Source organism: Caretta caretta, chromosome 2 (genome assembly GCF_965140235.1).
Source record: "Caretta caretta isolate rCarCar2 chromosome 2, rCarCar1.hap1, whole genome shotgun sequence".
Lineage (NCBI taxonomy): Eukaryota > Metazoa > Chordata > Testudines > Cheloniidae > Caretta > Caretta caretta.
The window spans coordinates 197,678,469-197,705,540 of record NC_134207.1 but is presented as its reverse complement, the minus strand read 5'-3'; the positions used below and the strand labels follow the sequence as shown (position 1 = coordinate 197,705,540).

Sequence of the window (27,072 nt, the reverse complement as noted above, 5' to 3'; positions counted from 1 at the left end):
AGGAGTACTTGTGGCACCTTAGAGACTAATCAATTTATTTGAGCATAAGCTTTCGTGAGCTACAGCTCACTTCATCGGATGCATAAAGTGGAAAATACAGTGAGGAGATTTATATACACACAGACCATGAAAAAATGGGTGTTTATCATACACACTGTAAGGAGAGTGATCACTTAAGATGAGCTATTACCAGCAGGAGAGTGGGATAGGAGGGAGAGAAAAACCTTTTGAAGTGATAATCAAGGTGGGCCATTTCCAGCTCATTTCGAGGAGTTAACAAGAACATCTGAGGAACAGTGGGGGGAGGAATAAACAAGGGGAAATAGTTTTACTTTGTATAATGACTCAACCACTCCCAGTCTCTATTCAAGCTGAAGTTAATTGTATCCAATTTGCAAATTAATTCCGATTCAGCAGTCTCTCCTTGGAGTCTGTTTCTGAAATTTTTTTGTTGAAGAATAGTCACTTTTAGGTCAGAAATCGAGTGACCAGAGAGACTGCAGTGTTCTCCGACTGGTTTATGAATGTTATAATTCTTGACATCTGATCTGTGTCCATTTATTCTTTTACGTAGAGACTGTCCAGTTTGACCAATGTACATGGCAGAGGGGCATTGCTGGCACATGATGGCATATATCACATTGGTAGATATGCAGGTGAAAGAGGCTCTGATAGTGTGGCTGATGTGATTAGGCCCTATGATGGTGTCCCCTGAATAGATATGTGCTGGAAATGGCCCACCTTGATTATCACTTCAAAAGGTTTTCTCTCCTCCCACCCCACTCTCCTGCTGCTAATAGCTCATCTTAAGTGACAGGTTTCAGAGGAACAGCCGTGTTAGTCTGTATTCGCAAAAAGAAAAGGAGTACTTGTGGCACCTTAGAGACTAACCAATTTATTTGAGCATGAGCTTTCGTGAGCTACAGCTCACTTCATCAGATGTATACCGTGGAAACTGCAGCAGACTTTATATACACACAGAGAATATGAAACAATACCTCCTCCCACCCCACTGTCCTGCTGGTAATAGCTTATCTAAAGTGATCAACAGGTGGGCCATTTCCAGCACAAATCCAGGTTTTCTCACCCTCCACCCCCCCACACAAATTCACTCTCCTGCTGGTGCTAGCCCATCCAAAGTGACAACTCTTTACATAATCAAGTTGGGCTATTTCCTGCATAGATCCAGGTTTTCTCACTTCCCCCCCACCCCCATACACACACAAACTCACTCTCCTGCTGGTAATAGCTCATCTAAACTGACCACTCTCCAAGTTTAAATCCAAGTTAAACCAGAACATCGGGGGGGGGGGGGTAGGAAAAAACAAGAGGAAACAGGCTACCTTGCATAATGACTTAGCCACTCCCAGTCTCTATTTAAGCCTAAATTAATAGTATCCAATTTGCAAATGAATTCCAATTCAGCAGTTTCTCGCTGGAGTCTGGATTTGAAGTTTTTTTGTTTTAAGATAGCGACCTTCATGTCTGTGATTGCGTGACCAGAGAGATTGAAGTGTTCTCCGACTGGTTTATGAATGTTATAATTCTTGACATCTGATTTGTGTCCATTTATTCTTTTGTGTAGAGACTGTCCAGTTTGACCAATGTACATGGCAGAGGGGCATTGCTGGCACATGATGGCATATATCACATTGGTCGATGTGCAGGTGAACGAGCCTCTGATAGTGTGGCTGATGTTATTAGGCCCTGTGATGGTGTCCCCTGAATAGATATGTGGGCACAATTGGCAACGGGCTTTGTTGCAAGGATAAGTTCCTGGGTTAGTGGTTCTGTTGTGTGGTATGTGGTTGTTGGTGAGTATTTGCTTCAGGTTGCGGAGCTGTCTGTAGGCAAGGACTGGCCTGTCTCCCAAGACTTGTGAGAGTGTTGGGTCATCCTTTAGGATAGGTTGTAGATCCTTAATAATGCGTTGGAGGGGTTTTAGTTGGGGGCTGAAGGTGACCGCTAGTGGCGTTCTGTTATTTTCTTTGTTAGGCCTGTCCTGTAGTAGGTAACTTCTGGGAACTCTTCTGGCTCTATCAATCTGTTTCTTTACTTCTGCAGGTGGGTATTGTAGTTGTAAGAAAGCTTGACAGAGATCTTGTAGGTGTTTGTCTCTGTCTGAGAGGTTGGAGCAAATGCGGTTGTATCGCAGAGCTTGGCTGTAAATGATGGATCGTGTGGTGTGGTCAGGGTGAAAGCTGGAGGCATGCAGGTAGGAATAGCGGTCAGTAGGTTTCCGGTATAGGGTGGTGTTTATGTGGCCATTGTTTATTAGCACTGTAGTGTCCAGGAAGTGGATCTCTTGTGTGGACTGGACCAGGCTGAGGTTGGTGGTGGGATGGAAATTGTTGAAATCATGGTGGAATTCCTCAAGGGCTTCTTTTCCATGGGTCCAGATGATGAAGATGTCATCAATATAGCGCAAGTAGAGTAGGGGCTTTAGGGGACGAGAGCTGAGGAAGCGTTGTTCTAAATCAGCCATAAAAATGTTGGCATACTGTGGGGCCATGCAGGTACCCATAGCAGTGCCGCTGATTTGAAGGTATACATTGTCCCCAAATGTGAAATAGTTATGGGTAAGGACAAAGCCCTGGTCTACACTAGGACTTTAGGTTGAATTTAGCAGCATTAAATCGATTTAAACCTGCACCCGTCCACACAATGAAGCCCTTTATTTCGACTTAAAGGGCTCTTAAAATCGATTTCCTTACTCCACCCCTGACAAGTGGATTAGCGCTTAAAACGACGTTGCTGGCTCGAATTTGGAGTACTGTGGACACAATTCGATGGTATTGGCCTCCGGGAGCTATCCCAGAGTGCTCCATTCTGACCGCTCTGGACAGCGCTCTCAACTCAGATGCACTGGCCAGGTAGACAGGAAAAGAACCGCGAACTTTTGAATCTCATTTCCTGTTTGGCCAGCGTGGCAAGCTGCAGGTGACCATGCAGAGCTCATCAGCAGAGGTGACCATGATGGAGTCCCAGAATCGCAAAAGAGCTCCAGCATGGACCGAACGGGAGGTACGGGATCTGATCGCTGTTTGGGGAGAGGAATCCGTGCTATCAGAACTCCGTTCCAGTTTTCGAAATGCCAAAACCTTTCTGAAAATCTCCCAGGGCACGAAGAACAGAGGCCATAACAGGGACCCGAAGCAGTGCCGCGTGAAACTGAAGGAGCTGAGGCAAGCCTACCAGAAAACCAGAGAGGCGAACAGCCGCTCTGGGTCAGAGCCCCAAACATGCCGCTTCTATGATGAGCTGCATGCCATTTTAGGGGGTTCAGCCACCACTACCCCAGCCGTGTTGTTTGACTCCTTCAATGGAGATGGAGGCAATACGGAAGTAGGTTTTGGGGACGAAGAAGATGATGAGGAGGAGGTTGTAGATAGCTCACAGCAAGCAAGCGGAGAAACCGGTTTTCCCGACAGCCAGGAACTGTTTCTCACCCTAGACCTGGAGCCAGTACCCCCCGAACCCACCCAAGGCTGCCTCCTGGACTCAGCAGGCGGAGAAGGGACCTCTGGTGAGTGTACCTTTTAAAATGCTATACATGGTTTAAAAGCAAGCATGTGAAAGGATTACTTTGCCCTGGCATTTGCGGTTCTGCCTTTGCAAAAGGTTTCTGGGGAGGGCAGCCTTATTTCGTCCTTCATGGTAGGACACTTTACCACTCCAGGCCAGCAACACGTACTGGGGAATCACTGTAGAACAAAGCATTGCAGTGTATGTTTGCTGGCATTCAACCAAAATCCATTCACGCGGTGGGAGGAGGCAAAATGCGACCTTGTAACGAAAGCACATGTGCTATGTATGTAATGTTAACAGCAAGGTTTACCCTGAAAGAGTGTAGCCACTGTTTTATAAAATGTGTCTTTTTAAATACCGCTGTCCCTTTTTTTTTCTCCACCAGCTGCATGTGTTTCAATGATCACAGGATCTTCTCCTTCCCAGAGGCTAGTGAAGCTTAGAAAGAAAAAAAAACGCACTCGCGATGAAATGTTCTCCGAGCTCATGCTGTCCTCCCACACTGACAGAGCACAGACGAATGCGTGGAGGCAAATAATATCAGAGTGCAGGAAAGCACAAAATGACCGGGAGGAGAGGTGGAGGGCTGAAGAGAGTAAGTGGCGGGCTGAAGAGAGGGCTGAAGCTCAAAGGTGGCGGCAGCGTGATGAGAGGAGGCAGGATTCAATGCTGAGGCTCCTGCAGGACCAAACCAGTATGCTCCAGTGTATGGTTGAGCTGCAGCAAAGGCAGCTGGAGCACAGACTGCCACTGCAGCCCCTCTGTAACCAACCGCCCTCCTCCCCAAGTTCTATAGCCTCCACACCCAGACGCCCAAGAACGCGGTGGGGGGGCCTCCGGCCAACCAGCCACTCCACCACAGAGGATTGCCCAAAAAAAAGAAGGCTGTCATTCAATAAATTTTAAAGTTGTAAACTTTTAAAGTGCTGTGTGGCATTTTCCTTCCCTCCTCCACCATCCCTTCTGGGCTACCTTGGTAGTCATCCCGCTATTTGTGTGATGAATGAATAAAGAATGCATGAATGTGAAGCAACAATGACTTTATTGCCTCTGCAAGCGGTGATTGAAGGGAGGGGGGCGGGTGGTTAGCTTACAGGGAAGTAGAGTGAACCAAGGGGCGGGGGGGTTCATCAAGGAGAAACAAACAGAACTTTCACACCGTAGCCTGGCCAGTCATGAAACTGGATTCAAAGCTTCTCTGATGCGTACCACGCCCTCCTGTGCTCTTCTAACCGCCCTGGTGTCTGGCTGCGCGTAACCAGCAGCCAGGCGATTTGCCTCAACCTCCCACCCCGCCATAAACGTCTCCCCCTTACTCTCACAGATATTGTGGAGCACACAGCAAGCAGTAATAACAGTGGGAATATTGGTTTTGCTGAGGTCTAAGCGAGTCAGTAAACTGCGCCAGCACGCCTTTAAACGTCCAAATGCACATTCTACCACCATTCTGCACTTGCTCAGCCTGTAGTTGAACAGCTCCTGACTACTATCCAGGCTGCCTGTGTACGGCTTCATGAGCCATGGCATTAAGGGGTAGGCTGGGTCCCCAAGGATACATATAGGCATTTCAACATCCCCAACAGTTATTTTCTGGTCTGGGAATAAAGTCCCTTCCTGCAGCTTTTGAAACACACCAGAGTTCCTGAAGATGCGAGCGTCATGTACCTTTCCCGGCCATCCCACGTTGATGTTGGTGAAACGTCCCTTGTGATCCACCAGAGCTTGCAGCACTATCGAAAAGTACCCATTGCGGTTTATGTACTCGGCGGCTTGGTGCTCCGGTGCCAAGATAGGGATATGGGTTCCGTCTATGGCCCCACCACAGTTAGGGAATCCCATTGCAGCAAAGCCATCCACTATGACCTGCACATTTCCCAGGGTCACTACCCTTGATATCATCAGATCTTTGATTGCGTGGGCTACTTGCATCACAGCAGCCCCCACAGTAGATTTGCCCACTCCAAATTGATTCCCAACTGACCGGTAGCTGTCTGGCGTTGCAAGCTTCCACAGGGCTATCGCCACTCGCTTCTCAACTGTGAGGGCTGCTCTCATCTTGGTATTCATGCGCTTCAGGGCAGGGGAAAGCAAATCACAAAGTTCCATGAAAGTGCCCTTACGCATGCGAAAGTTTCGTAGCCACTGGGAATCGTCCCAGACCTGCAACACTATGCGGTCCCACCAGTCTGTGCTTGTTTCCCGAGCCCAGAATCGGCGTTCCACAGCATGAACCTGCCCCATTAGCACCATGATGCATGCATTGTCAGGGCCCATGCTTTCAGAGAAATCTGTGTCCATGTCCTGATCACTCACGGGACCGCGCTGACGTCGCCTCCTCGCCCGGTATCGCGTTGCCATATTCTGGTGCTGCATATACTGCTGAATAATGCGTGTGGTGGTTAATGTGCTCCTAATTGCCAACGTGAGCTGAGCGGGCTCCATGCTTGCCGTGGTATGGCGTCCGCACAGAAAAAAGGCGCGGAACGATTGTCTGCCGTTGCTCTGACGGAGGGAGGGGCGACTGACGACACGGCTTACAGGGTTGGCTTCAGGGAGCTAAAATCAACAAAGGGGGTGCCTGTACATCAAGGAGTATTTCAGGCAGGACTGCACGGAGGGTTCCAATAAGAAATGGTGCACCTAAGTTATCGTTGTTATTGGAACAAGGTGGTTAGCCTGGCCTCTGATTGATACATGGCTAGATTTACCTCGCTGCACCTTCTCTGTGAGTGACTGCAGTGTGACCTAGAGGAATGAGTCCCCTAGACAGGGGAGGAGGCAAATGAGTACAAAACAAATCTGGTCTATTTCTTGTTTTGACCCACTCCATCTATCTTTTACATCTTTGGCTGGCAGCAGACGGTGCAGAAGGACTGCATGCCATCCACATCTCATGGCTGCTCGGCAGAAGATGGTACAGTACGACTGCTAGCCATCCCCATCTCTTGCCTGCCTGGCAGAAGATGGTGCAATACGACTGCTAGCAATCCTCATCTCTTGCCTGCCCGGCAGAAGATGGTACAGTACGACTGCTAGCAGTCCATATCGCCTGCCCGCTCACCATAAGACGGTTCAATAGGACTGACTGCAGGACTAAAGAGAATGACCTGGTCAAGTCACTCCAAATTTAGTCCCTGCGCCCATGTCTGCCCAGGCGCTCCCAGCCAACGCGGCCAGGAGCACCTCGGACACAATGAGGACGACTACCAGTCGTATTGCACCGTCTGCTGCCAGAAGGCAAGGGGTTGCTGCTACTGTGCAGCAAAGCCGTACCGTGTCTGCCAGCACCCAGGAGACATAGGGTGACGGTTACCTGAGCGGGCTCCATGCTTGCTGTGGTATGCCGTCTGCACAGGTAACTCAGGAAAAAAGGCGCGAAATGATTGTCTGCCCTTGCTTTCACGGAGGGAGGGAGGGAACGGGGGCCTGACGACACGTACCCAGAACCACCCGCGACAATGTTTTAGCCCCATCAGGCATTGGGATCTCAACCCAGAATTCCAATGGGCAGCGGAGACTGCGGGAACTGTGGGATAGCTACCCACAGTGCAACGCTCCGGAAGTCGACGCTTGCCTCGGTACTGTGGAAGCGCTCCGCCGAGTTAATGCACTTAATGCACTTAGAGCATTTTCTGTGGGGACACACACACTCGATTTCTAAAAAACCGACTTCTATAAATTCGACCTTATTCCGTAGTGTAGACATACCCAAAGTCACAAAGTTCAGCCACCAGGTTAGCCGTGACATTATCGGGGATCGTGTTCTTGACGGCTTGTAGTCCATCTTTGTGTGGAATGTTGGTGTAGAGGGCTTCTACATCCATAGTAGCCAGGATGGTATTATCAGGAAGATCACCGATGGATTGAAGTTTCCTCAGGAAGTCAGTGGTGTCTCGAAGGTAGCTGGGAGTGCTGGTAGCGTAGGGCCTGAGGAGGGAGTCTACATAGCCAGACAATCCTGCTGTCAGGGTGCCAATGCCTGAGATGATGGGGCGCCCAGGATTTCCAGGTTTATGGATCTTGGGTAGTAGATAGAATATCCCAGGTCGGGGTTCCAGGGGTGTGTCTGTGCGGATTTGATCTTGTGCTTTTTCAGGAAGTTTCTTGAGCAAATGCTGTAGTTGCTTTTGGTAACTCTCAGTGGGATCATAGGGTAATGGCTTCTAGAAACTCGTGTTGGAGAGCTGCCGAGCAGCCTCTTGTTCATATTCCGACCTATTCATGATGACAACAGCACCTCCTTTGTCAGCCTTTTTGATTATGATGTCAGAGTTGTTTCTGAGGCTGTGGATGGCATTGCGTTCCGCATGGCTGAGGTTATGGGGCAAGTGATGCTGCTTTTCCACAATTTCAGCCCGTGCACGTCGGCGGAAGCACTCTATGTAGAAGTCCAGTCTGCTGTTTCGACCTCCAGGAGGAGTCCATCTAGAATTCCTCTTTCTGTAGTGTTGGCAGGGAGACCTCTGTGGATTAGTATGTTGTTCAGAGGTATTTTGGAAATATTCCTTGAGACGGAGACGTCGAAAATAGGATTCTAGGTCACCACAGAACTGTATCATGTTCGTGGGGGTGGAGGGGCAGAAGGAGAGGCCCCGAGATAGAACAGCTGCTTCTGCTGGGCTGAGAGTATAGTTGGATAGGTTAACAATATTGCTAGGTGGGGTGAGGGAACCATTGCTGTGGCCCCTTGTAGCATGTAGTAGTTTAGAAAGTTTAGTGTCCTTTTTCTTTTGTAGAGAAGCAAAGTGTGCGTTGTAAATGGCTTGTCTAGTTTTAGTAAAATCCAGCCACGAGGAAGGTTGTGTGGAAGGTTGTGGAAGATTAAGAATGAGCTCTCAAAAATGAATACTCTCATAAAGAACCAACCTTCCACACAAACTTCCTCAGCTCTCGTCCCCTAAAGCCCCTACTCTACTTGCGCTATATTGATGACATCTTCATCATCTGGACCCATGGAAAAGAAACCCTTGAGGAATTCCACCATGATTTCAACAATTTCCATCCCACCACCAACCTCAGCCTGGTCCAGTCCACACAAGAGATCCACTTCCTGGACACTACAGTGCTAATAAACAATGGCCACATAAACACCACCCTATACCGGAAACCTACTGACCGCTATTCCTACCTGCATGCCTCCAGCTTTCACCCCGACCACACCACACGATCCATCGTTTACAGCCAAGCTCTGCGATACAACCGCATTTGCTCCAACCCCTCAGACAGAGACAAACACCTACAAGATCTCTGTCAAGCTTTCTTACAACTACAATACCCACCTGCAGAAGTAAAGAAACAGATTGATAGAGCCAGAAGAGTTCCCAGAAGTTACCTACTACAGGACAGGCCTAACAAAGAAAATAACAGAACGCCACTAGCGGTCACCTTCAGCCCCCAACTAAAACCCCTCCAACGCATTATTAAGGATCTACAACCTATCCTAAAGGATGACCCAACACTCTCACAAGTCTTGGGAGACAGGCCAGTCCTTGCCTACAGACAGCTCCGCAACCTGAAGCAAATACTCACCAACAACCACATACCACACAACAGAACCACTAACCCAGGAACTTATCCTTGCAACAAAGCCCGTTGCCAATTGTGCCCACATATCTATTCAGGGGACACCATCACAGGGCCTAATAACATCAGCCACACTATCAGAGGCTCATTCACCTGCACATCGACCAATGTGATATATGCCATCATGTGCCAGCAATGCCCCTCTGCCATGTACATTGGTCAAACTGGACAGTCTCTACACAAAAGAATAAATGGACACAAATCAGATGTCAAGAATTATAACATTCATAAACCAGTCGGAGAACACTTCAATCTCTCTGGTCACGCAATCACAGACATGAAGGTCGCTATCTTAAAACAAAAAAACTTCAAATCCAGACTCCAGCGAGAAACTGCTGAATTGGAATTCATTTGCAAATTGGATACTATTAATTTAGGCTTAAATAGAGACTGGGAGTGGCTAAGTCATTATGCAAGGTAGCCTGTTTCCTCTTGTTTTTTCCTACCCCCCTCCCCCCAGATGTTCTGGTTTAACTTGGATTTAAACTTGGAGAGTGGTCAGTTTAGATGAGCTATTACCAGCAGGAGAGTGAGTTTGTGTGTGTATGGGGGTGGGGGGGAAGTGAGAAAACCTGGATCTATGCAGGAAATAGCCCGACTTGATTATGTAAAGAGTTGTCACTTTGGATGGGCTAGCACCAGCAGGAGAATGAATTTGTGTGGGGGGGTGGAGGGTGAGAAAACCTGGATTTGTGCTGGAAATGGCCCACCTGTTGATCACTTTAGATAAGCTATTACCAGCAGGACAGTGGGGTGGGAGGAGGTATTGTTTCATATTCTCTGTGTGTATATAAAGTCTGCTGCAGTTTCCACGGTATACATCTGATGAAGTGAGCTGTAGCTCACGAAAGCTCATGCTCAAATAAATTGGTTAGTCTCTAAGGTGCCACAAGTACTCCTTTTCATCTTAAGTGATCACTCTCCTTACAATTTGTATGATAAACACCCATTTTTTCATGGTCTGTGTGTATATAAATCTCCTCACTGTATTTTGAACTTTATGCATCTGATGAGGTGAGCTGTAGCTCACAAAAGCTTATGCTCAAATAAATTGGTTAGTCTCTAAGGTGCCACAAGTACTCCTTTTCTTTTGCGAATACAGACTAACACGGCTGCTACTCTGAAACCAGTTAATTTTAGTAGTATAGATGAGACATGAAGGACTAAGGCCCAGATCCTGAAAGGTATTTAGGTTCCTAACTCCCATTGAAATCAATAGAATTTAGGAGCCTAAGTACATTTGATGATTATGGTTTACGTCTGCTTTGCAATTGCAAGCATATCAGTGGACCTGATATTTTATAACAGAATTTAGTAAGTTAACTGTTTTGTGGACTTTAACAATTGAAGTCCTGTCTACACTGAAAAATCAAACCATGCTGTAAGTAGGTCAGGGAATAGCCAGCTTATAAGTGGGTCCCCTGACCTTGTGACAACATGATAATAATTATAGCATAGATGAGCCGTAAGTATAGTTCTCTTCTGGAAATTGGCACCTTCTTTCACAATCATTCTGTTCTGAAGATCTGCCCACATTTGTGATAAAAATTAATGTTTTACTTTTTTCAAAATTGGGCTCTGCAGAGCCTACATATCTGTGGCAGACAACTCATTGATTTTTATTCTTGCTCGTACATCAACAGAATTATGAGCTAATTTCCAATAGCAGGGACACGTTCTTCCCTCATTGACATCTGTGCAATCCCACTGAAAGTGTAAAGAGGTGAAATGAAGGCAGAATTTATCCTTCAGGATCTTTATTACTGGTGAGCATCCACTAGCTGGAATCAATCCAACTTTGCTGGCAAACCCCAAGCTAGGTTTGGTTTGGCAATTAGAAAGGGCGGTCGTGTATTTTCAAAAGTGACATGATCTGGGGAACTTCAGTTTTTGGATGCCCAGCCGAGATACCTTAAAGATGGCTAATTGCAGAAAATGCTCAGCATCCAGCCTCTGACAATCAGGCTACCTCAAAATGTCTCACATTGGGACCCCAAAACCTGAGGCACCCAGAAGCAAGTTACTCCTGAAAATAAAGGCCATACTTGTAAACTGAGCACATGTGATGTGGTCACTGAAAAATCCTGGCACCATTTGCCTGAAGTCATCCTTTGAAACAGGATTGCTTTTCAGAGAGGAACTGTGCTGTAAATCTTTGCCATTTTAGATCAGACGCTAATATGATATATATATTTTGGGCATAAAAAGCTTTATTTGCATGAGGAAAAGACCTCTATTAACAATAATAAAAAATGGGTCCCACCTGGCCCCCTCAACTGGTCTTCTTCTTAGAATATGTGCAACGTGCCTCAGGTGGCACATGACCAGGATTAATCACAGAATTTGGTCCACTGGTTGGATCATTAGCTTCCCCGGCTTGGGCCGGGTACTGAGAGGGAGTGCGAAGTGAACGCTGATTCATGCCCCCTCCCTCCTCAACTGGTGATGAGAAAGACACTATTAACTAGGTTAAAACTGTTTTCAGCACCATTTGCGAAAGCATAAGAGAGGTCACGTTCTATCAGATATGGATCGCACTTCCTGTAACTACGTTGAAAATGGGTTGCCCCATCTACAGTAGTAGCTAATCCATTTGCAATACCATTTGAAGTGGGCTGGGAAAAGACAGAGGGGAACTAAGAGATGGCAGTTAACACGGGTAATGCACTACTAGAAGGTAGTTAGATATTATGGTGACAAGTACAGTGTAAGAACCTACACAAAATAGAGCAAACCCATTGCTGATAACTGTTACAAGCAACAAATCATTTTCCTATTGCTGACAGAACCTAAAGGGCATTTAATGGTGACTCTTGTTCACATGGTTAGGGTTAAATTGACTGCCAGTTCAGGGTCCTATAGGGCCCAATCCTGTAAACACTTGGGCACATACTTTTACACGTGTGAGGAGTCCCATTTAAGTCAGCAGAGTTATTCACATGAGTAAAGTTAGGCATGAATATAAGTAATATTTGCAGGATCAGGTCCATCGATTTTATTCCCCTCCCTCCACATCACCCAGTGAGATCATCCATTAGTTTCAGGTGGGCAAATCACCCAGGCTCCATTTCCTTTGATGAGAAGGAGGCAAACACTGCTCCTTCTAGTTTTCTTCTATCTTTTTTTTTGGGGGGGGGGGGTGAAGGAAGGGAGAGGGGGGAGAGAGCCAGGTGGTGTCTTTAGAGGAGTTCCCCTCCCCAGATTAGGATTTAATTGTATTCCTGGTGAGTCTCTTCTGGTTGCACTCCATCTTTCAGATGAATGTTTCATCAATATGATTAGGATCACAGCCCTCAGTCTAGTTTATTTACACAATCTGTTGTGACAGCTCAGAGTCTAGTACTCCCCAAAGGAAATATTAGATACCACCCGATCACTTTATTCAAATCATATTTTGCACTCCACACTTTCAGTCTAATGTCATTCTCCTCTGGATTATATTTTTGTGATCTCCAGCAGGCACTAAAAATCCTTCCAGGAAAGGGGAGAGGAGTATTTATATTAGCCATCAAGTACTGTGGCTATTTTGTGGGGGGAAAGGAGGCTGCAGGTAGAAATAAATCTCCGCTGGAAAGGGAATGTTGAAAACGGGGTAGAAGGGGAATAAAACGCCTCAGAAGAAACCCAACCTGGAAAAGAGGAGCCGTGTGTAAACTCAAAGCTTGGCTCTCTCGCCTCGAACAGAGCCCCGGCCCTATCGCCTCACCCACCTTGTCCCTCGCAAAGGACCCGCCAGGCCGCGCAGCAGGGCGAGGAGGACTTGGCAGGGCTGAATTCCCCGCGGAGGTGAACCACCCCGGCTGCAGGGCGGGGCAGTGGGTCGGTCGGGCCGCGGGCTCACCCCGCGCCGGCTCCGCGGGCCCCAGCGCGGGCCTGCTTCCAACCCGCGCGAGCGGGGGCGGGGTCGGGGTCAGGCGGCTGGGAGCGGCGCGCAGGTCCCGCTTGCACCAGGCAGGCGGCAGCCCGCCGCTAGGTGGAGCACGGTCCTCACCGCAGCCCGGCGGGAGTGGCCGGACCGGAGGCTCAGGGAGCTGTCGGGCCGGCGGTGCCTCCTCCCTAGGGCAGGGCCGGGCTGGGCCCCCGGGGCTGCTGCTTCGTGGGGAGGCCGGAGAGTTGCCTTCTGCCTCCTGAGCCAGGGGCGCTCCGTTTGGGAAGGGAGCAGTTCAGCTAAACTAGATTGCAGCGCGGGCAGGAATATTAGGGAGAGGGGGAGCCCCCTCCTCCCCCAGGACAATCGCCGCAGCCCCCTCCTCCCCCAGGACAATCCCCCCCCCCCCCCCCAGCCCAGGCAGCAGGGAAGAGGGGGGCAGAGATCTCCGGGCTATTCCCAACTTCCCTAAAGACACAAGGGAACCAAGCGCTTCCCAGCTGAGTGAGTCTTTGGAGGGGAGCCTCAGGCAGCGGCTGGTATGCCGGGGGGGGCTGTCTGGCAGAGCCAGACGATGCAGACAAAAGTTAAGGTAAACCACCAGTGCCTCGGAAAGCTCCCTTGAGCTCGGAGGGAGAGATGCTGCAGAAGCAGCCCACAAAGTGTTGGTCTTTCTAAGGGTCACGTCCTTGCTAATTATCAAGGAAATTTAAAGCTAGAGAGAGAGAGAGACGTGTATCAGCTCTGAACCTAGAAGAAAATTTGTAACTCTTTGACTTGCTTCTGTAAGGGAAGGAAATGGGTCAAGCGGCAAGAGGGTCAAACGAACAAACAAACAAAAACCATGATGCCTCGGGGCTTGTGTATTATTATCGAACCAAATCTATAACAAGTAGAATATGAGCTTCCCCATTCTGCCAGTTGCCTGCGCTGGGTTTGCTCCATTTTTAAGGGGCATTTTGGGGGTCGGGACGCAATCCTGCCTTTAATTACGCCGGTGTGGCATCGAAATAAACAAGGATACCCAGTTGCAACAAGGCAACATTTGCACAGGAAGTTCATTATATCAGGAGCAAGGCTCGCTTGACACACAACACACGTGTGCACCCCTTCGGGGGCAGAAAACTCACAACACAATCGAATGACAAAAACAAAACCCTAGCTCAAGCGGAGTTGGTATAATTCGTATTTGCTTTGCTTGTGGAATAAAAGAAATGGAGAAATTAAGAGTGAAAGTAAAACGCTTTGGTACACCTGCAGATTGGATTTGATACACCTCTGATTCAATATTTAAAACTTGCTAACCTTTAACATTAACGTTCTTTATTATAGATCCTTTCTACAGCGTTTTAAAATCTAGATCTTTTCAGAGGAGCACGTATTATCTCATTTGCAAAGAAATAGATAGTAAGGATCATATGTGCTGCTTTTAATCTGAAAAGAATGCATCCTGTTCACACGTGCGGTAGATTTATCTTTGTCCTATTCAGATTGAGGAGGAGGAGGAAAGCGTGTCAAGCAGAGGAAGGCTTCATTCATTACAGGACAGTAGCTGACAAAAAATACTAGCGACAAAGCGTAAATTCAGCGCCCCAAAATAAATCGTTTCCTTTTGTTGCCAGAAGTCATCCCGAGCCAGAACCCCGCCGGCTGCGAGCAGAAAAGGGAAGCAATAGGGTAACAAAAAGAAGCACGCCCCTCCTCGGCGTCTCTGGGCTGCATAGGACCGAGCCCACACCCAGCAAGCTGGTCGCCGCATCTGGGATCGCTACACTCATCCCCTCCCAGCGCTGGCGAGCCAGCCGACAGGGACGCTGTGATGGCTTTCAAAAGTGATGCCCCCTAGGGCTGACGGCAGCCAGCGACCCTCCCCAGACCCTTCTCCTGAGAGGTGGCGGGAGAGGAGGGGGTACAAAGTTAAATATTGATGTGGCCCTACAGCAGGATTAGAAGGTGGTTTCAAAAGGCCACACAAACTGGTTACTCTCTCCCTCCGAGGGCAGCTTGTTCTTTGACGAATGGCCGCGTTAAAGAAACAATCGTTCGCCATCACTTGGGTGGGAAAGGGAAATGTCCCAATAATTGGCAACAGACCGAATCACCTCCTTCTTAACTCAGCAGCCTATACGAAGCGAAAGGAAATACCAGCAAACGAATTCAAACACTGAGGCACCAAAGTCTGTTTAATCCGAATTCCCATTCGGCGATCTCACGGCGGGCGAGCCTTTCATTAATTCTCTATTAGCTTAAGAAGGGTTTTAAATCCCCTCTCCCCCTACCTTAGTAGATTGAAACGTACTAGGGACTGGCTGAAGGTGTATTAATACCATGGCCTCCCAAACCCCGGAATGACAGCGAGGAGGGAAAAAAAGAGCTCTTTGTAAATCACACCTTGGATTCCGGATTCAGCATAGCTATCTTGGACTAATTCGGCATGGATCGCAGCAGCCCTATGCCACGGCCTCCCTGGGGCGGTTTTGATAGTTACATGAAAGGTAAAATAATCGTTAGATTTTTTTTAAAAAAAATAGGGAACACATGTTAAATAATCAGCAGTGTAGCTGTAGAGGACTGAATTCCTTTACCCATTTATTGTGTTTGTCTTTGTAAATCACATTACGAAGCAAAGGCTGGGGTAGCTAACTTTATCTACTGCTAATGTAAACAAATAAGCAGCATCTAGCCCCTTGATCTTTATTTAAATATAGACTTGTTTATCCGTGTCAGCCTATGAAGATTAATTAGATGCATTTATTCACAATTTGGTGTCTGACACCCCATTTTAGGAATGCCTTATAATCACAAGGTGTTAATTGGGGCCAGCCAGGCACTTATGTTTCTATTAAACAGTGTGAGGACTTTTCACAAGTTCTTTTTACTGTGCAGTGCAAAAATATATAGATTTTAACCACACTACAGTAGAAGCGGGCTCCTAAAGTCAGTAGCTTTGGCATTTTGCAACTGTGAGAAGGCAGAGTATGGAAGCGATTTCGTTAAAATCCCATTGCAGAGCCAGTCAATAAACAGAGGCAGAAATAAGGGCACAGGTTTATGGTGTTTATAACGCACCTCATTGAAAAAAAAAATCAGACCACCACCCCTCCTTCCGGATCATTTCTTCCAGATCTGCTACAGCGTCAGGCATCTCTAACCCTCCCCCGTGATTGGATCACCCTAGGCTCATGCCGGTGGAAGGTGAAACTCCTTTAAGACAGCTCGGGAGAACGATGGCCAGAGACCTGAGCACCGCGACTTCCTTTGGAGTGGAACCACTAATGGTAACGCGTAGACTTGCCCTCAAACCTCCAAACTAACGAATCTCTCTCCAATGCTTTTTGATCCTATTTTCTAGCCTGAAAGAAACGCAGGCTCGAGGTTTGATGACAGCTGTTGGCCCCGTTTCAGAAGCTTTACGAGAAGCGTTAACGCTTTTTACATGCTAACGTTTGCAAGGTCCATGTAAAAGACTTGATGCAAATGATCCTTTGATTGCGTTAATGCAGTCAGGGAGGTTCCCATTTCTGAAGGTTTGTTTTATTTTGTTTCCACTGGGGCATTGCTAACAGTTTAATCCTATTACTAACTGCATTTCCTAAGGAAAGGGATCGTCCCTTTTCAAAGTTTATCTCATGCAAAACGTGCTGCCTTTGGAGTCTGGGCTAGATTGTCTTGTTCTTTGGGCTTCCCTCCCTACGAATTATTGCAGAAAAGAGGATTTTCTACTAACAACATCAGGGAAGGAGGCTTCTGGCTGTTCCCTCAAAAGAAACAGTTGAAAAGCGGTCTCAAAGGGCGCTGGAAACTTGGCTGCTGCTCGATACCATCCCCCAAACCTACTGCCACCCCCTGCGAGAGAATACCCCCCTGCAGTCACCACGTTGGTGTACAGGGCCGATCTGAGCAGGGGAACTCCTGCCTCATCTCGCACCCAGCCTCGCTGCTAAAGCGCCTCTTCGTTGAGAAGCTCACAGAAGGTGATAAGTGAAATTCACAAGTCTCCCCGCAGTTGGGACCTGGCCTGAGCTAATGCCTCTCCGCCCCCTCAGCCGCCCCCCGCTGTGGGTAGGGCATGACATTTTATCGGAAGAGAGGGCTTTGAAGGCAGCACGCACAGGGCTTGGGCTAGTGGGCCAGCCCCACCCCGAGGGACCCCGGGCGGCTGAGTGCGTGTAACTTTGCAGGGAGCAGGTACAACCGCAAAGGGGGGGGGCGCTGCTCAGCCCCGGCCTGCAGCTGAGCGTGCTCGTTTGCACCTCGCTCACAGAGACAGTGGGGTGGCCCTGGAGGTGTAGGGGGCACTTTTAGCCCAAGGAGCACAGACTCAGCGGGGTAGGGGGGAAATGTGACAGAGCACTGCGCTGCAAAGGGGATAGCCTCCCCCCCTTCCTTCACGTGGCGAAGGGGTGGGCTCCTACCTGCAGCTGTTCATTTCAGAGACAACAGCAGAATCGTCTCTCCCCCCCGCGAAGGGCTCCTTGATTGCAGTTAAGCTTCACAGGCTGCCACCTGGGCGAGGCGTGCCGAGAACGAGCGCTACGGGCCCTGGGAGAAGATTTGAGCCGCCAGTCCACGTCTCAGCATTGTCAGTGAAACGCTAAAATTCCCCCGCCCCATGAGTGGGAGGGGGCTCGGGCCTCTACAGAATCAGCCCCTGCTAAGTTGTAAGAACAATAACTACCCCTCCCCCCGCAAAAAACAAACAAACAAAACAAAACACACTTGACACATCTGCATTAACCGTAGGCTTTGCAGTATCCAGCTATTTGTTCACCTTCTTCGACTTCTCCGACTGCCACTGCCTGGGCTGGAAGAGACAGAACGTCCACCTTCGAGATTCCCCGCCCGCAAGTTCTTCAGGGGGCAGGCCATGCAAAATTACCCCCTCCTCGGTATTAAGACCTTTGGTAAAAATAGCATGACTGACCCCATATCCTTAGGAGACTTAGTTCTCCCCCAAAAAAGCATCCCGCCCGAGGGTCCGCCCTAGCTGCTAGGAGGAACAACTCTACACTGCATTTTTCAACAAGAGTCCTCCATCCGCAATAACTTTGGAGAGGGTGGGGGAAAAAAAAAGGCGAAAAAAGACCCAGTCTTGCCCCAGCACACATCACATTTATTTAAAAATTACTACTATGTACATAGCAAAAAAATCCAAGAGAAACGTTTTCAGAAATTTGTGTGCCAGCGCTTTAGGGTTTGCATTATTTTGAAACATCTGAAACTAGTCGCGAGAAGAGTGGATAAATTACATCACTTTCAAGTTAATACAGGGCAGCTGAAAAAACCACTTTACCTACAAGTCAATATAGATACCTTTTGATATACTTTCAGCAATGCATTTTTTAAATGCTCCGAGAGGCTAAATTTGCTGGAATAATCAAAAATGCTTTTAGAACGCCAAAGCACCAACTTCATATGATCCCAACCAGACCTCTATATGTAGACTATTTATACAATGTATTCCACAGTACTCTACAGTGTACCTAGACAAATACAGCTGTACACTGTCTTTTTTTGGCCACCTCGGTAAAGTTCACTTCTCATAACCCCCCCTCCAAAATTAAGTCATTTTATCCCACCCAAGTTAAAGAAAGCCAGATTTGATCAAACCCCGGGCCTGGGCAGCAGGGTGTTCAAGTCAAAACTTTCCATTCACAAAATTTTTTTAAAAGTAATCCTCCCTTCTTGTGTTATCTTCTGTCCAAGCAGCCCTAACTGCACTGAGTTAGATGCTTCTGATTGGGCAGCTGAGTGTGTTGATGAGGCCTACTCTATCTGAAGCACAGTGTAGCAGTTGCAGACACTTCTCAGAGACCTAGACGCAAAGAGAGTTTAGGATAAAAAACCCAGATCTCCTGTTTGGTAATGCATAGCACTTACCCCTAGACCACTGAGCCAGCCAAACTGTACATTTTAGTGTCTCCAATAAATAATCCACATTGTAAAAAACAGGATCTTGCTAACAACCCCCTTACTGTTCCTTCCAAAAGTTAAGATCAAATTATAATACAGTTCCTTCCCCACCCAATTACCTCCAGTAGTCAAAAAGCTTTGGCACCTTCTATAGAACTGCACAAAAACAATTCAAGGTGGAAGGCAAGAGCCTTTTTGGCAACTTTTATGTAGAAAAAACAAAATGAAAGAAAAACAAAACCCAAAGCCACCCTGAAAATTTAGCCAAATCGGGATGAAATAATGCTCTAAGTAGTAGTATAGAAAGCATAGTAGCCCATGCCTTTTGAAGTGTCTTTGCTATAGTCCTCAGCATGCATGTCTTCACATTTCATTGTTGGAGAATTTTCATTGCTGGAAGTGCTAGGAGAGAGCCGTCTTCTCTTACAAGCACTAGTGTAGACGCCAGAATCATTTGAATCTAGAGATTTTATGGAAGGTGGGGTCTCTATCCAGGATGAGCTGATTTCTTCTTTCACCTTCTCCTTGGGAAGGTGGTCTTCGGAGAAACCTGGGGGACTTGTTCGGGAGGTCCAAGGTAACCCAGTTGCCATTTTTCTCTGATAAGAACCTCTGCTTCCCCACCCTGCCATGGAAGGGAATGTTGGATCAGGATAATATCCCAAAGCATGGGATGTCTGCAAGGGAAGAGATTTAATGCCATAGGGGAGCAAGGTGCTAGGAGAATATTCTGTTTCATAGGAGTTCATATCCAGTTTGTTGGTACCAGGCTGCTGCACAGGAGTAACAAACCATCTCTGGGGAGGATTGGCCACCTCTTCATTCTGCTGAGGAGAGAGCAGGCCATTTGTCTGAGGTACAGTTCTCTCACCATTGTAAAATCTGGCTGGTGGCAAGTTGTTGACAAACTGTTCCTGGAAGAATGGTTGCATGCTGTACCGGGCTCCTGGGACAATCTGGTGGGATCTAGGAGAATCCGTGGGAGATGGAGTTAATCTGTCATTTTCTGAAGCTGTGTACATGCTACAATATAAAGGAGAAATGCTAAGTGTTGGTCTTTACAATTCCATGTACTATTAAAAACAGACAGGGACTGAACTATGTGCCAAGGATAAAAATCTGGGATTTAGGACACTTGATACATTCTGCAAGATCAAAGTCCAGTTTCACCTTGGACCTCCACTCAGGAGACACTTCCAAGCCTTAAATTCTAAGTACAGCTCCTTTTAATATAGCATACACAATGCTTTGAAAAAACAACTTTTCACAAATCTTAATTCTTAACATACCAAAAATGTGACCAGCACCTTTTCAAGAGGTATCTATAGATATTTTTTAAAAATATTTTTAGAGTAAAGTAAACAATGAACCTCTCCCTTGTGCCAAGATAGATTAAATGAATACCTGGATCTTTTGGGTGAGACTTTAAAACTAAGAGGTCCTACCTACTCTGTGTAGGGTTTGGTCAGCTCCTTTTAGACAAAATGTACAGTCACCCACCAGAAGACAGACATGGTACACATACAAAAGGCATTTAAAAATCTAATTAAAGCTAGGAAAGAGTTGCACCATCTACTGAAGCTGTGGATATAGCTTATCCCCAAAAATAAAAGCAGTGGTTCTAAGTTGTTTTAAAAAATGGAAATCTTTCTACAAACAGGCCAGAAATATGCCTCCTAAATGGAGGCAGATTAGACTGAGGTAGGAATAAAAATTATACTTACGAATCATAGTTGTCCCTGAAGCCTTTTGCAAAAGGATTATGGTCAATTTTAAGCTGAGTGATCTAGGGGGGGGAAGATGGAATTGATGCAATTTAGAAATTTAACTCAAGCACCTTCTACCATAGTTTTCCCCAAGTTTAAACCCCCTCATGACTTACATCAGTGTTTTGATATGCAGTAACTGCTATGAACTGGGTTTCCGGGAAAATAAACGTCTGAGTCTTTGAAGAGTCATTGAGATCTTCAACCCCATCTTCAGTCACTTCCACAATATGAAGTCGAGGTTGGTACTTGTGTAGAGACTGAAGTACTATCATCTAGAAGAAACAATGCATAAAGTATAGTCTAGGATATTGTTCAGATAAAAGGCACCTAAAACTAAAGTGCTAACCATAGGGGAGAAAAATCAATCAGATGTTTGGAAGCTGATCATTTAGCCTTCAGACTCTCACAAGGAGTTTGCAAGGTGTGATCCTCAATTTAACCAGACTGGATAATAGCTTTAGGAGTACAGTGGCACAAAATTCACTGCTCTGAGAGAACAACAGAGTACATATAGACTACATTATGCACTGACTAAACAGAAGGGGGAAGTTTTTCATCCCATATCTGTTAAGACCATTGAACTTAAACAGATTCAAATGATTTTTGATTTTCTGAGGCTAGTATAGATCTGCAAGATAGGGTCATGAAGCCCTGAAAACCCAATCACTATCTGATGCTACTTTTTTGATTTAGAGGCTATTTATCAGTTATTTACCTGAGTATTATTATTGTTAGCACCTTTGTTATTGGTCAGTTTTAGTTTTCCAAAAGAGATCTCCTGCCTCATCCAATGAGCTCCAGTGTTTGGGGACTCAGGGTGAACATACACTTTGTTGCCTAGGAGAGAGAGAAGAGAGGCAAATGAAAGAAATACAAGAGCAGTCCTGTACACAAAATTCAGGAAGCAGATATTGGAGTGACAGGGATCATCTTTGGCACCAGCCATAGGACAAAGGGAGGGGAGGCAGATGCACTGCAAGTTAGTCCCTGGGTGCTGCTAGATTCCCGGAAGGACAAGCTTACACCTTTGTATATTAAATGCTGTGAAATTTCATTTAGTGCCCAGCTCGGCTTGGGGACAGCACCTGGCCCTGCCTGCAGAGGGGCAGGGAGGCCATGGCAGCGCCATCTTCCAGCCCAGGGGTTTCTCACGCGCGTTAAAACCCTTCACCACCCTTGAAAGGGGGTTGAGCATTTGGGGTTTGCCCTGCAAATGTCCCAGGGACGCGCCTCCGGGCCTGGCCATTGCTCACAGGCCACAGGGAAGAGCCAGCGGGGGGAGCACGCCCCGTGGCCGGGCTGCCTTGGGAAGGGGAAGGGCCGGGGCCGATCGGGAGCCGGTTTCCCAGAGCCTGGCTGGAGGGGCCGGGCCGCAAGGTACCTTGCATGTTGTTGTCCGCTTTCCCGCACGTCACCCACTTGCCCCCTTGGAAGCGCCAGTGGTTGGGATCGGCCAGCACCACCTCCACGAACACGTTGTAATGGGCCGTGGGGCTGAGGCCGGTGATGTTGAAGCTCAGGAAGGGAAACATCCGCCTGCGAGGGAAAAAAAGCGGAGACCGCGCAAGTCAGCGGCGCGCCCGGGGACGCCAAGGAAGGGCTCCGAGCCAGAGCTCAGGGACAGGCTCCGGGTCTGCCCGCTGGGGCGCGGCTCGGGGCGCTCTGCCAGGCACCGGGACTCGTGGAGCCCAAGCAGTCTGCGGGGGGGAAACTGAGGCAGGGACTGGATTGTCCCAGCCGGCTGCCTTCGGAGGGTCACGGCCAGGGGGTCTCTCAGCGGCTCTTAGGGTCCAAATCGGCCTCGGCTTTGCGGGGGGGGGGACCAGCCCCGCCACGGCCCGGCCATTTCCACTTGGGATTCGTTATCAAGTCGGCTAGATTTCAGCCCCCACGGCGCTGCTCCCTTCCCCTCAGTCTCCCACCGACAACAGGCGAGCTACTCAAAGGACCCGGCGCGAAGAAAACCTCAGCAAGAGCCACATTTCTGGCTTCTTCCCCCCCCAGCAAGGAACCATCCGCCTCCCACCCAACCCCCGCCACTGCCCCGCGGACAGCGAGTTTTCGGCTAAGAGACTGGCCCTTCCGAAACCCTAACGGGACCCCCCCGCCAAACACACACAATTACACTTACTGACCCCCCCCCCCAATCCGATTCGCTTCCCCGGGAGCCGCGAGTTCTGCTTCCCCGCCAGCCACCTCCGCCAAACCCTTCCCGAAGTCCCGGGGGTTTTGCCCCGCACGGGGACGGGCTCCGGTCCTCCAGGTCGGCGGCTTAGAAAAGAAAACCGGCCCGGCACCAAAACCGCGGCGCTTGCTGAGCTTCGCTGCCCGCCACACTCGCCCAAGCCCAGGGCAACCCCGAATTAGCGCAAATCCTCCCCGTGGGCGGAGAGCCCGAGGCCGGGGGCAGAGCGGGCTCCGGGCGGGGAGGCGCCGTTGAAATGGCCCTTCTCCGGCTCCCGTCGAGTTTCACTGGCCAAAAAAAAAAGGGAGCGTCGGTTTGGTTTGATTTTTAACGTGGCAACAAATTAACCCCCCCCCCCCCGCGGCTCAGGGGCAGCAAGAGGCAGCTCGGGGCTCCAGATCGCCCTCGAGAAACGGGACGTGTAAAACGAAGCGGGAAGAGCCCGATGCCCCCCAGGCGAGCCCCCCGCACAAGCCGCTTTAGCGGGCGGCGAACCCGGAGCCCCCTTGACGCCCAGGGCTGGCACCGGGGGCCCAGAAGGAATCGGTGGCGTGGGGGTTATAGCCGGTGTGGGGCTTGGGGATCCCCGCACGCCCGGCCCGGGCCCCTCCGTACCTGCCCTGCTTGGTGATGATCATCTCGGTCTGGTGCCGGTGGAACTTGAGCCAGAGCGGGCGGTTGCAGAGGAAGACCTGCGCCCGGAGCCCCGGCCCCGAGCCGGGCACGGCTAAGGCGCCCAGCCCGCCGCAGGAGCCCGCCGCCGGGTAGGGGCTGTACAGGGGCCCCGCCGCCCCTTGGCCGTACTGGTAGCCGCCGCCGCCGCCGCCGCCGCCCCCGAACTGCGCCCGGCCGCCCGGGGAGCACACGGCGGCCGAGAAGCCCCCCGGGGACAGCACGGAGCCGTAGGGGTAGCGCGCCCCGCCGGGCGATTGGTAGACGGAGCCGTGCTGCGCCGCCGGGTAGGGGAAGAGCGAGCAGGGCCCGCCCAGCTCGGCCCCCTGCGGCCCGGGGGACTGCAGGTAGTAGCGCTCGGCGCTCAGGCTGTCCAGCGGGTAGCGGGCGGCGGCGGCCGGGGGCAGCTCGGCCTCCCCGCAAGGGGCCGCCTTGCGGCCGTCCGGGGCGCCCTGCTTGGAGCCCGCGCCGGGGAAGGGCTCGCCGGCCTCCGCCTCGCTCAGCATGCCCGGCCCGGCGCTGCCGCACTTCTTCGGCCCCTTGTCCAAGTCCAGGCGCTGCGGGGAGCCCGAGCTGGGCTGGCTGCGGTGGCCGCCGCGGGCGCCGCCGCTCTCCGGCGGGTAGAAGGGGGGCCCGGCCAGGCTCGCGGCGCTGGCCAGCAGCTGCTCCCCTAGCTGCATCCTCTCCAGCGCCAGTCGGGAGGGAGCCCGGGGCTGCTCTGGAGCGCGGCTCCTCCCAGGGAGGGAAAGTGCCGAGCCGCAAGGGCCCCCCGCCCGGAAAGTTCCCCTGCAACTTCCCCACCCCCTCGCTGCCCCCCCTCCCTACTCCTACCTTCCCCACTGAAAACAAGCCACCTCTGCTGCTGAATTAAACGGAGACTATTTATATAGGCACGCTGGGCTCCTCGGGCCGCCGGGGAGGGGCTTGGGGAGGTCTAGTTCGTGGCAGCCCCCGTCATCCTGGCTGGCCCATTGGCTGGTTTTTGTGACACTAATTTAATTAGACAGCTACTAATTGGAACAAGTCACCTGTGACTCCATTCCCGCCCCCCCCTTTAACTGGCTCCTGATGGGAGATCAAAATCCCTTCGTGTCCTGCTTTGGTAAAGGGAGAGAGGAAGCAGGAACTTGAACTGGATTTCTTGGTGGCTGGGGTGATCTACTTTGGATTTTACCCCGCCGCCAGGCGTTAGCAAAATGACGATCTCTTAATAAAGATGAGGCAGGCCTCTTAGATAACAGCTGCTTGGGTATAAAGAAAAGGACCCTGCATGTGGAAGACTTGAATGGGAAGAAAGCAACTTTCAGAGGGGAAAGAGAGAAGATCTGGACAAAATGTCAGTGATGCAACCTGAAATCCATGTAGTTATATAGCCTTAAAGATCCACGGATTTTGCTCCCCAGTGCCTTCGTAGACCGTGTTTAACAATTTAGCAAGCGAGACATCTGCGATTATCGTTGCCAGCCAAGAAACGAGATCCACATTTCATTTAAATTTGATGGGCGAGATTAAAGGCTCTCAACAGCGGTCTCGCCCCTGAAACAATTCAGCCTTTCTGCAGCCATGCCAGCTAGGGTAGAAACGCCTTTATACCAAAGATCAGAGCATCATTTACATCAGGATGACCCAGAGCTCTTTACACCTTATCAGGGGCTTCTCTTTCAAGCAACTGTAAGGGCTGTTTTGCTATTTCAATTCTACCCTTCCCCGCCCAAAAATAAATAAATAAAATTTTATTGCTTCAATAATCCGGTGCTGCAAAACGGAATTGTATTTTAATTGTCTGATAGATTCCTTGTTTTAACAATTCCAGATGGAGAATTTTATATGTCTCCCCATCACTGATACAGCGGGTGGTTTTGTTTTAACCCCGACAGACGAAGAGCTAGAATGTAAGAAGAATTAGATTGATTTCTGATTTTTAAAAGTCAGAGCATGGGGTCATGACTGAAATGGAGAGAGGTTGGTAGCCCCTTCGACCTCTCTTCGTGCAGATGCCTAAATCTGCCATGACTTCAACAGAGTGAATATTCCTAGCATCCAATTTTTAAAGCAAATTATAAAAAAAAAACCAATATTTCGTTGCTGAAAAAAAGCGACGGAAGCATATTCACTATGAATTAACAGTTACTAATACATAATAGTCCAAACTCCAGCTACGCTTTGTCTGACTGCCTTGAGCAACTCCTTCGGGATTTTGATTTTTTTTTTAACATAACAGGTTGACAAGGTCACATGAAGCCAAGATAAGGCGCTCAGAATTAACCAAACCCGCGCATCCCCGTGGATCAAAATACGTTTGTCCAGCTTTACAAAACTTTTACAGTTACAGGAACTCCGATGCTATTTGGTGCCGGGCTTGTTTGTAAATATTAGCCAAAGGTTTGGTTAAAGGACGGTAGGCAAAGAGGCTAGATGATCAGTTTAAAGGGCAGCTGATGTGCACTTAGTATGTAATGATCAGAAGCGGAAGAAAGAAGCGAAACGCTCGCAAATACTTAAGCACTCAATTTAAACTGCAGCGCAACAAAACGCACGGGGAGATGGTAAAGCGGCCGCTGGTGCTGCAGGACAGGTCGGCTCACAGCCTGCAGTTATCACTGTTATCTGCCACCCCGGTTCGTCCAGACTCGCTCTTGTAAAGTTTTGCCTCACTTTTTGCGGTGCGAACGAAAAAGACAAACCAGTTGCCGAGTCAGGAGCCCGGGCGTTCAGCGGAGACCTGCCTGCGCTGAGGTCCTGAGCGCTGTGACCGCGGCTATTTCTCTCGGCAAGGGGATGGGTTTGTTCTGGGGGGAGAAGAGCGGCGCAGATACAAACCATTCAGCCGGATCTTCACTAGTAGTGGACGGCAAAGCGATCTGCAGACCTCACCCCATTTACTATTCAATAGCGAAGTGACCACCGCTCGTGAAAGGGGGGCGTTACTGTGATCAAAATTCCTCCCGCGTGTGGAACTTGCAGCGCACCCGACAGATACTGAAAAACGTCTCGCTAGCAAAGGTTTATATAGCGCCCATAAGCCCCACTATCTAAGCGCTGCACAAACATTTCTATTTCACATGCTCTTGAACCTAGGTGAACTGAGTTTAATTCTAAAAAGTATTTAAAATGCCAAATCATTAAAAGACTATATAACAAGTACACTTTGTCATCCAAAGCGTCGCAGAGTGGGTCCTCCCGTACCTATCTACCCAGACCTTAGTTCGCCTACAAAATCGGAGAACATCCCACCTGGACAGGCTTAGCTCCTTGTACTGCTTTACGAACTAGTTGCAGTTCCCCACTGATTTCATCTGGAGCCTCCAATTAGTTTCAATAGGATCCTGAAAGGGCTTGTCTACCCATGGAGTTGTTCCCGAATAATTGTATCTGATTAACTTTCCAAGTGAGTTAAACTAAAAGCAAGAACAAGGCACTGTTATTCCAGAATATATCCTGTCCACACCACACGTGGAGTTATCAGGATCAGCTAATCAGGAACAACTCCAACGCCATATCCCCTTAGGGATTTTTCTGTAGAGAAGACAAAAACCCATGACAGGTAAAGCTTT

General features: G+C 49.0%; 1 protein-coding gene across 5 annotated transcripts; it reads right to left on the bottom strand.

Moving 5' to 3' along the window:
* Positions 1–18,069: 18,069 nt before the first annotated feature.
* EOMES (eomesodermin) lies at positions 18,070–26,467 on the bottom strand. Of its 5 annotated transcripts, none has more exons than XM_048838636.2 (6): positions 26,339–26,467; positions 22,043–22,197; positions 21,377–21,498; positions 20,775–20,933; positions 20,617–20,678; positions 18,070–19,915 (listed from the first exon to the last, which is right to left on the bottom strand). In XM_048838636.2, the coding sequence occupies exons 2-6, from the start codon at positions 22,191–22,193 to the stop codon at positions 19,180–19,182; spliced, it is 1,230 nt and encodes a 409-aa protein (XP_048694593.1). In that variant the 5' UTR covers positions 22,194–22,197; positions 26,339–26,467; the 3' UTR covers positions 18,070–19,179. The 5 variants fall into 5 exon arrangements, with proteins under 5 accessions (XP_048694593.1, XP_048694592.1, XP_048694588.2 ...); XM_048838635.2 differs by lacking the exon at positions 26,339–26,467 and adding an exon at positions 24,350–24,413; XM_048838631.2 differs by lacking the exon at positions 26,339–26,467 and adding an exon at positions 23,462–24,288.
* Between the last annotated feature and the right edge of the window lie 605 nt (positions 26,468–27,072).

Bases quoted from the DNA above. Each gene is read 5' to 3' on its own strand.
- EOMES (XM_048838631.2), bottom strand. From the start codon at position 24,198: ATGCAGCTAGGGGAGCAGCTGCTGGCCAGCGCCGCGAGCCTGGCCGGG. The intron at 20,934-21,376 runs GTAAATAACTGA...TGTTTCTTCTAG, and splicing joins CTAACAATAATAATACTCAG to ATGATAGTACTTCAGTCTCT. The intron at 19,916-20,616 runs GTAAGTATAATT...TTTATATTGTAG, and splicing joins TTCAGGGACAACTATGATTC to CATGTACACAGCTTCAGAAA.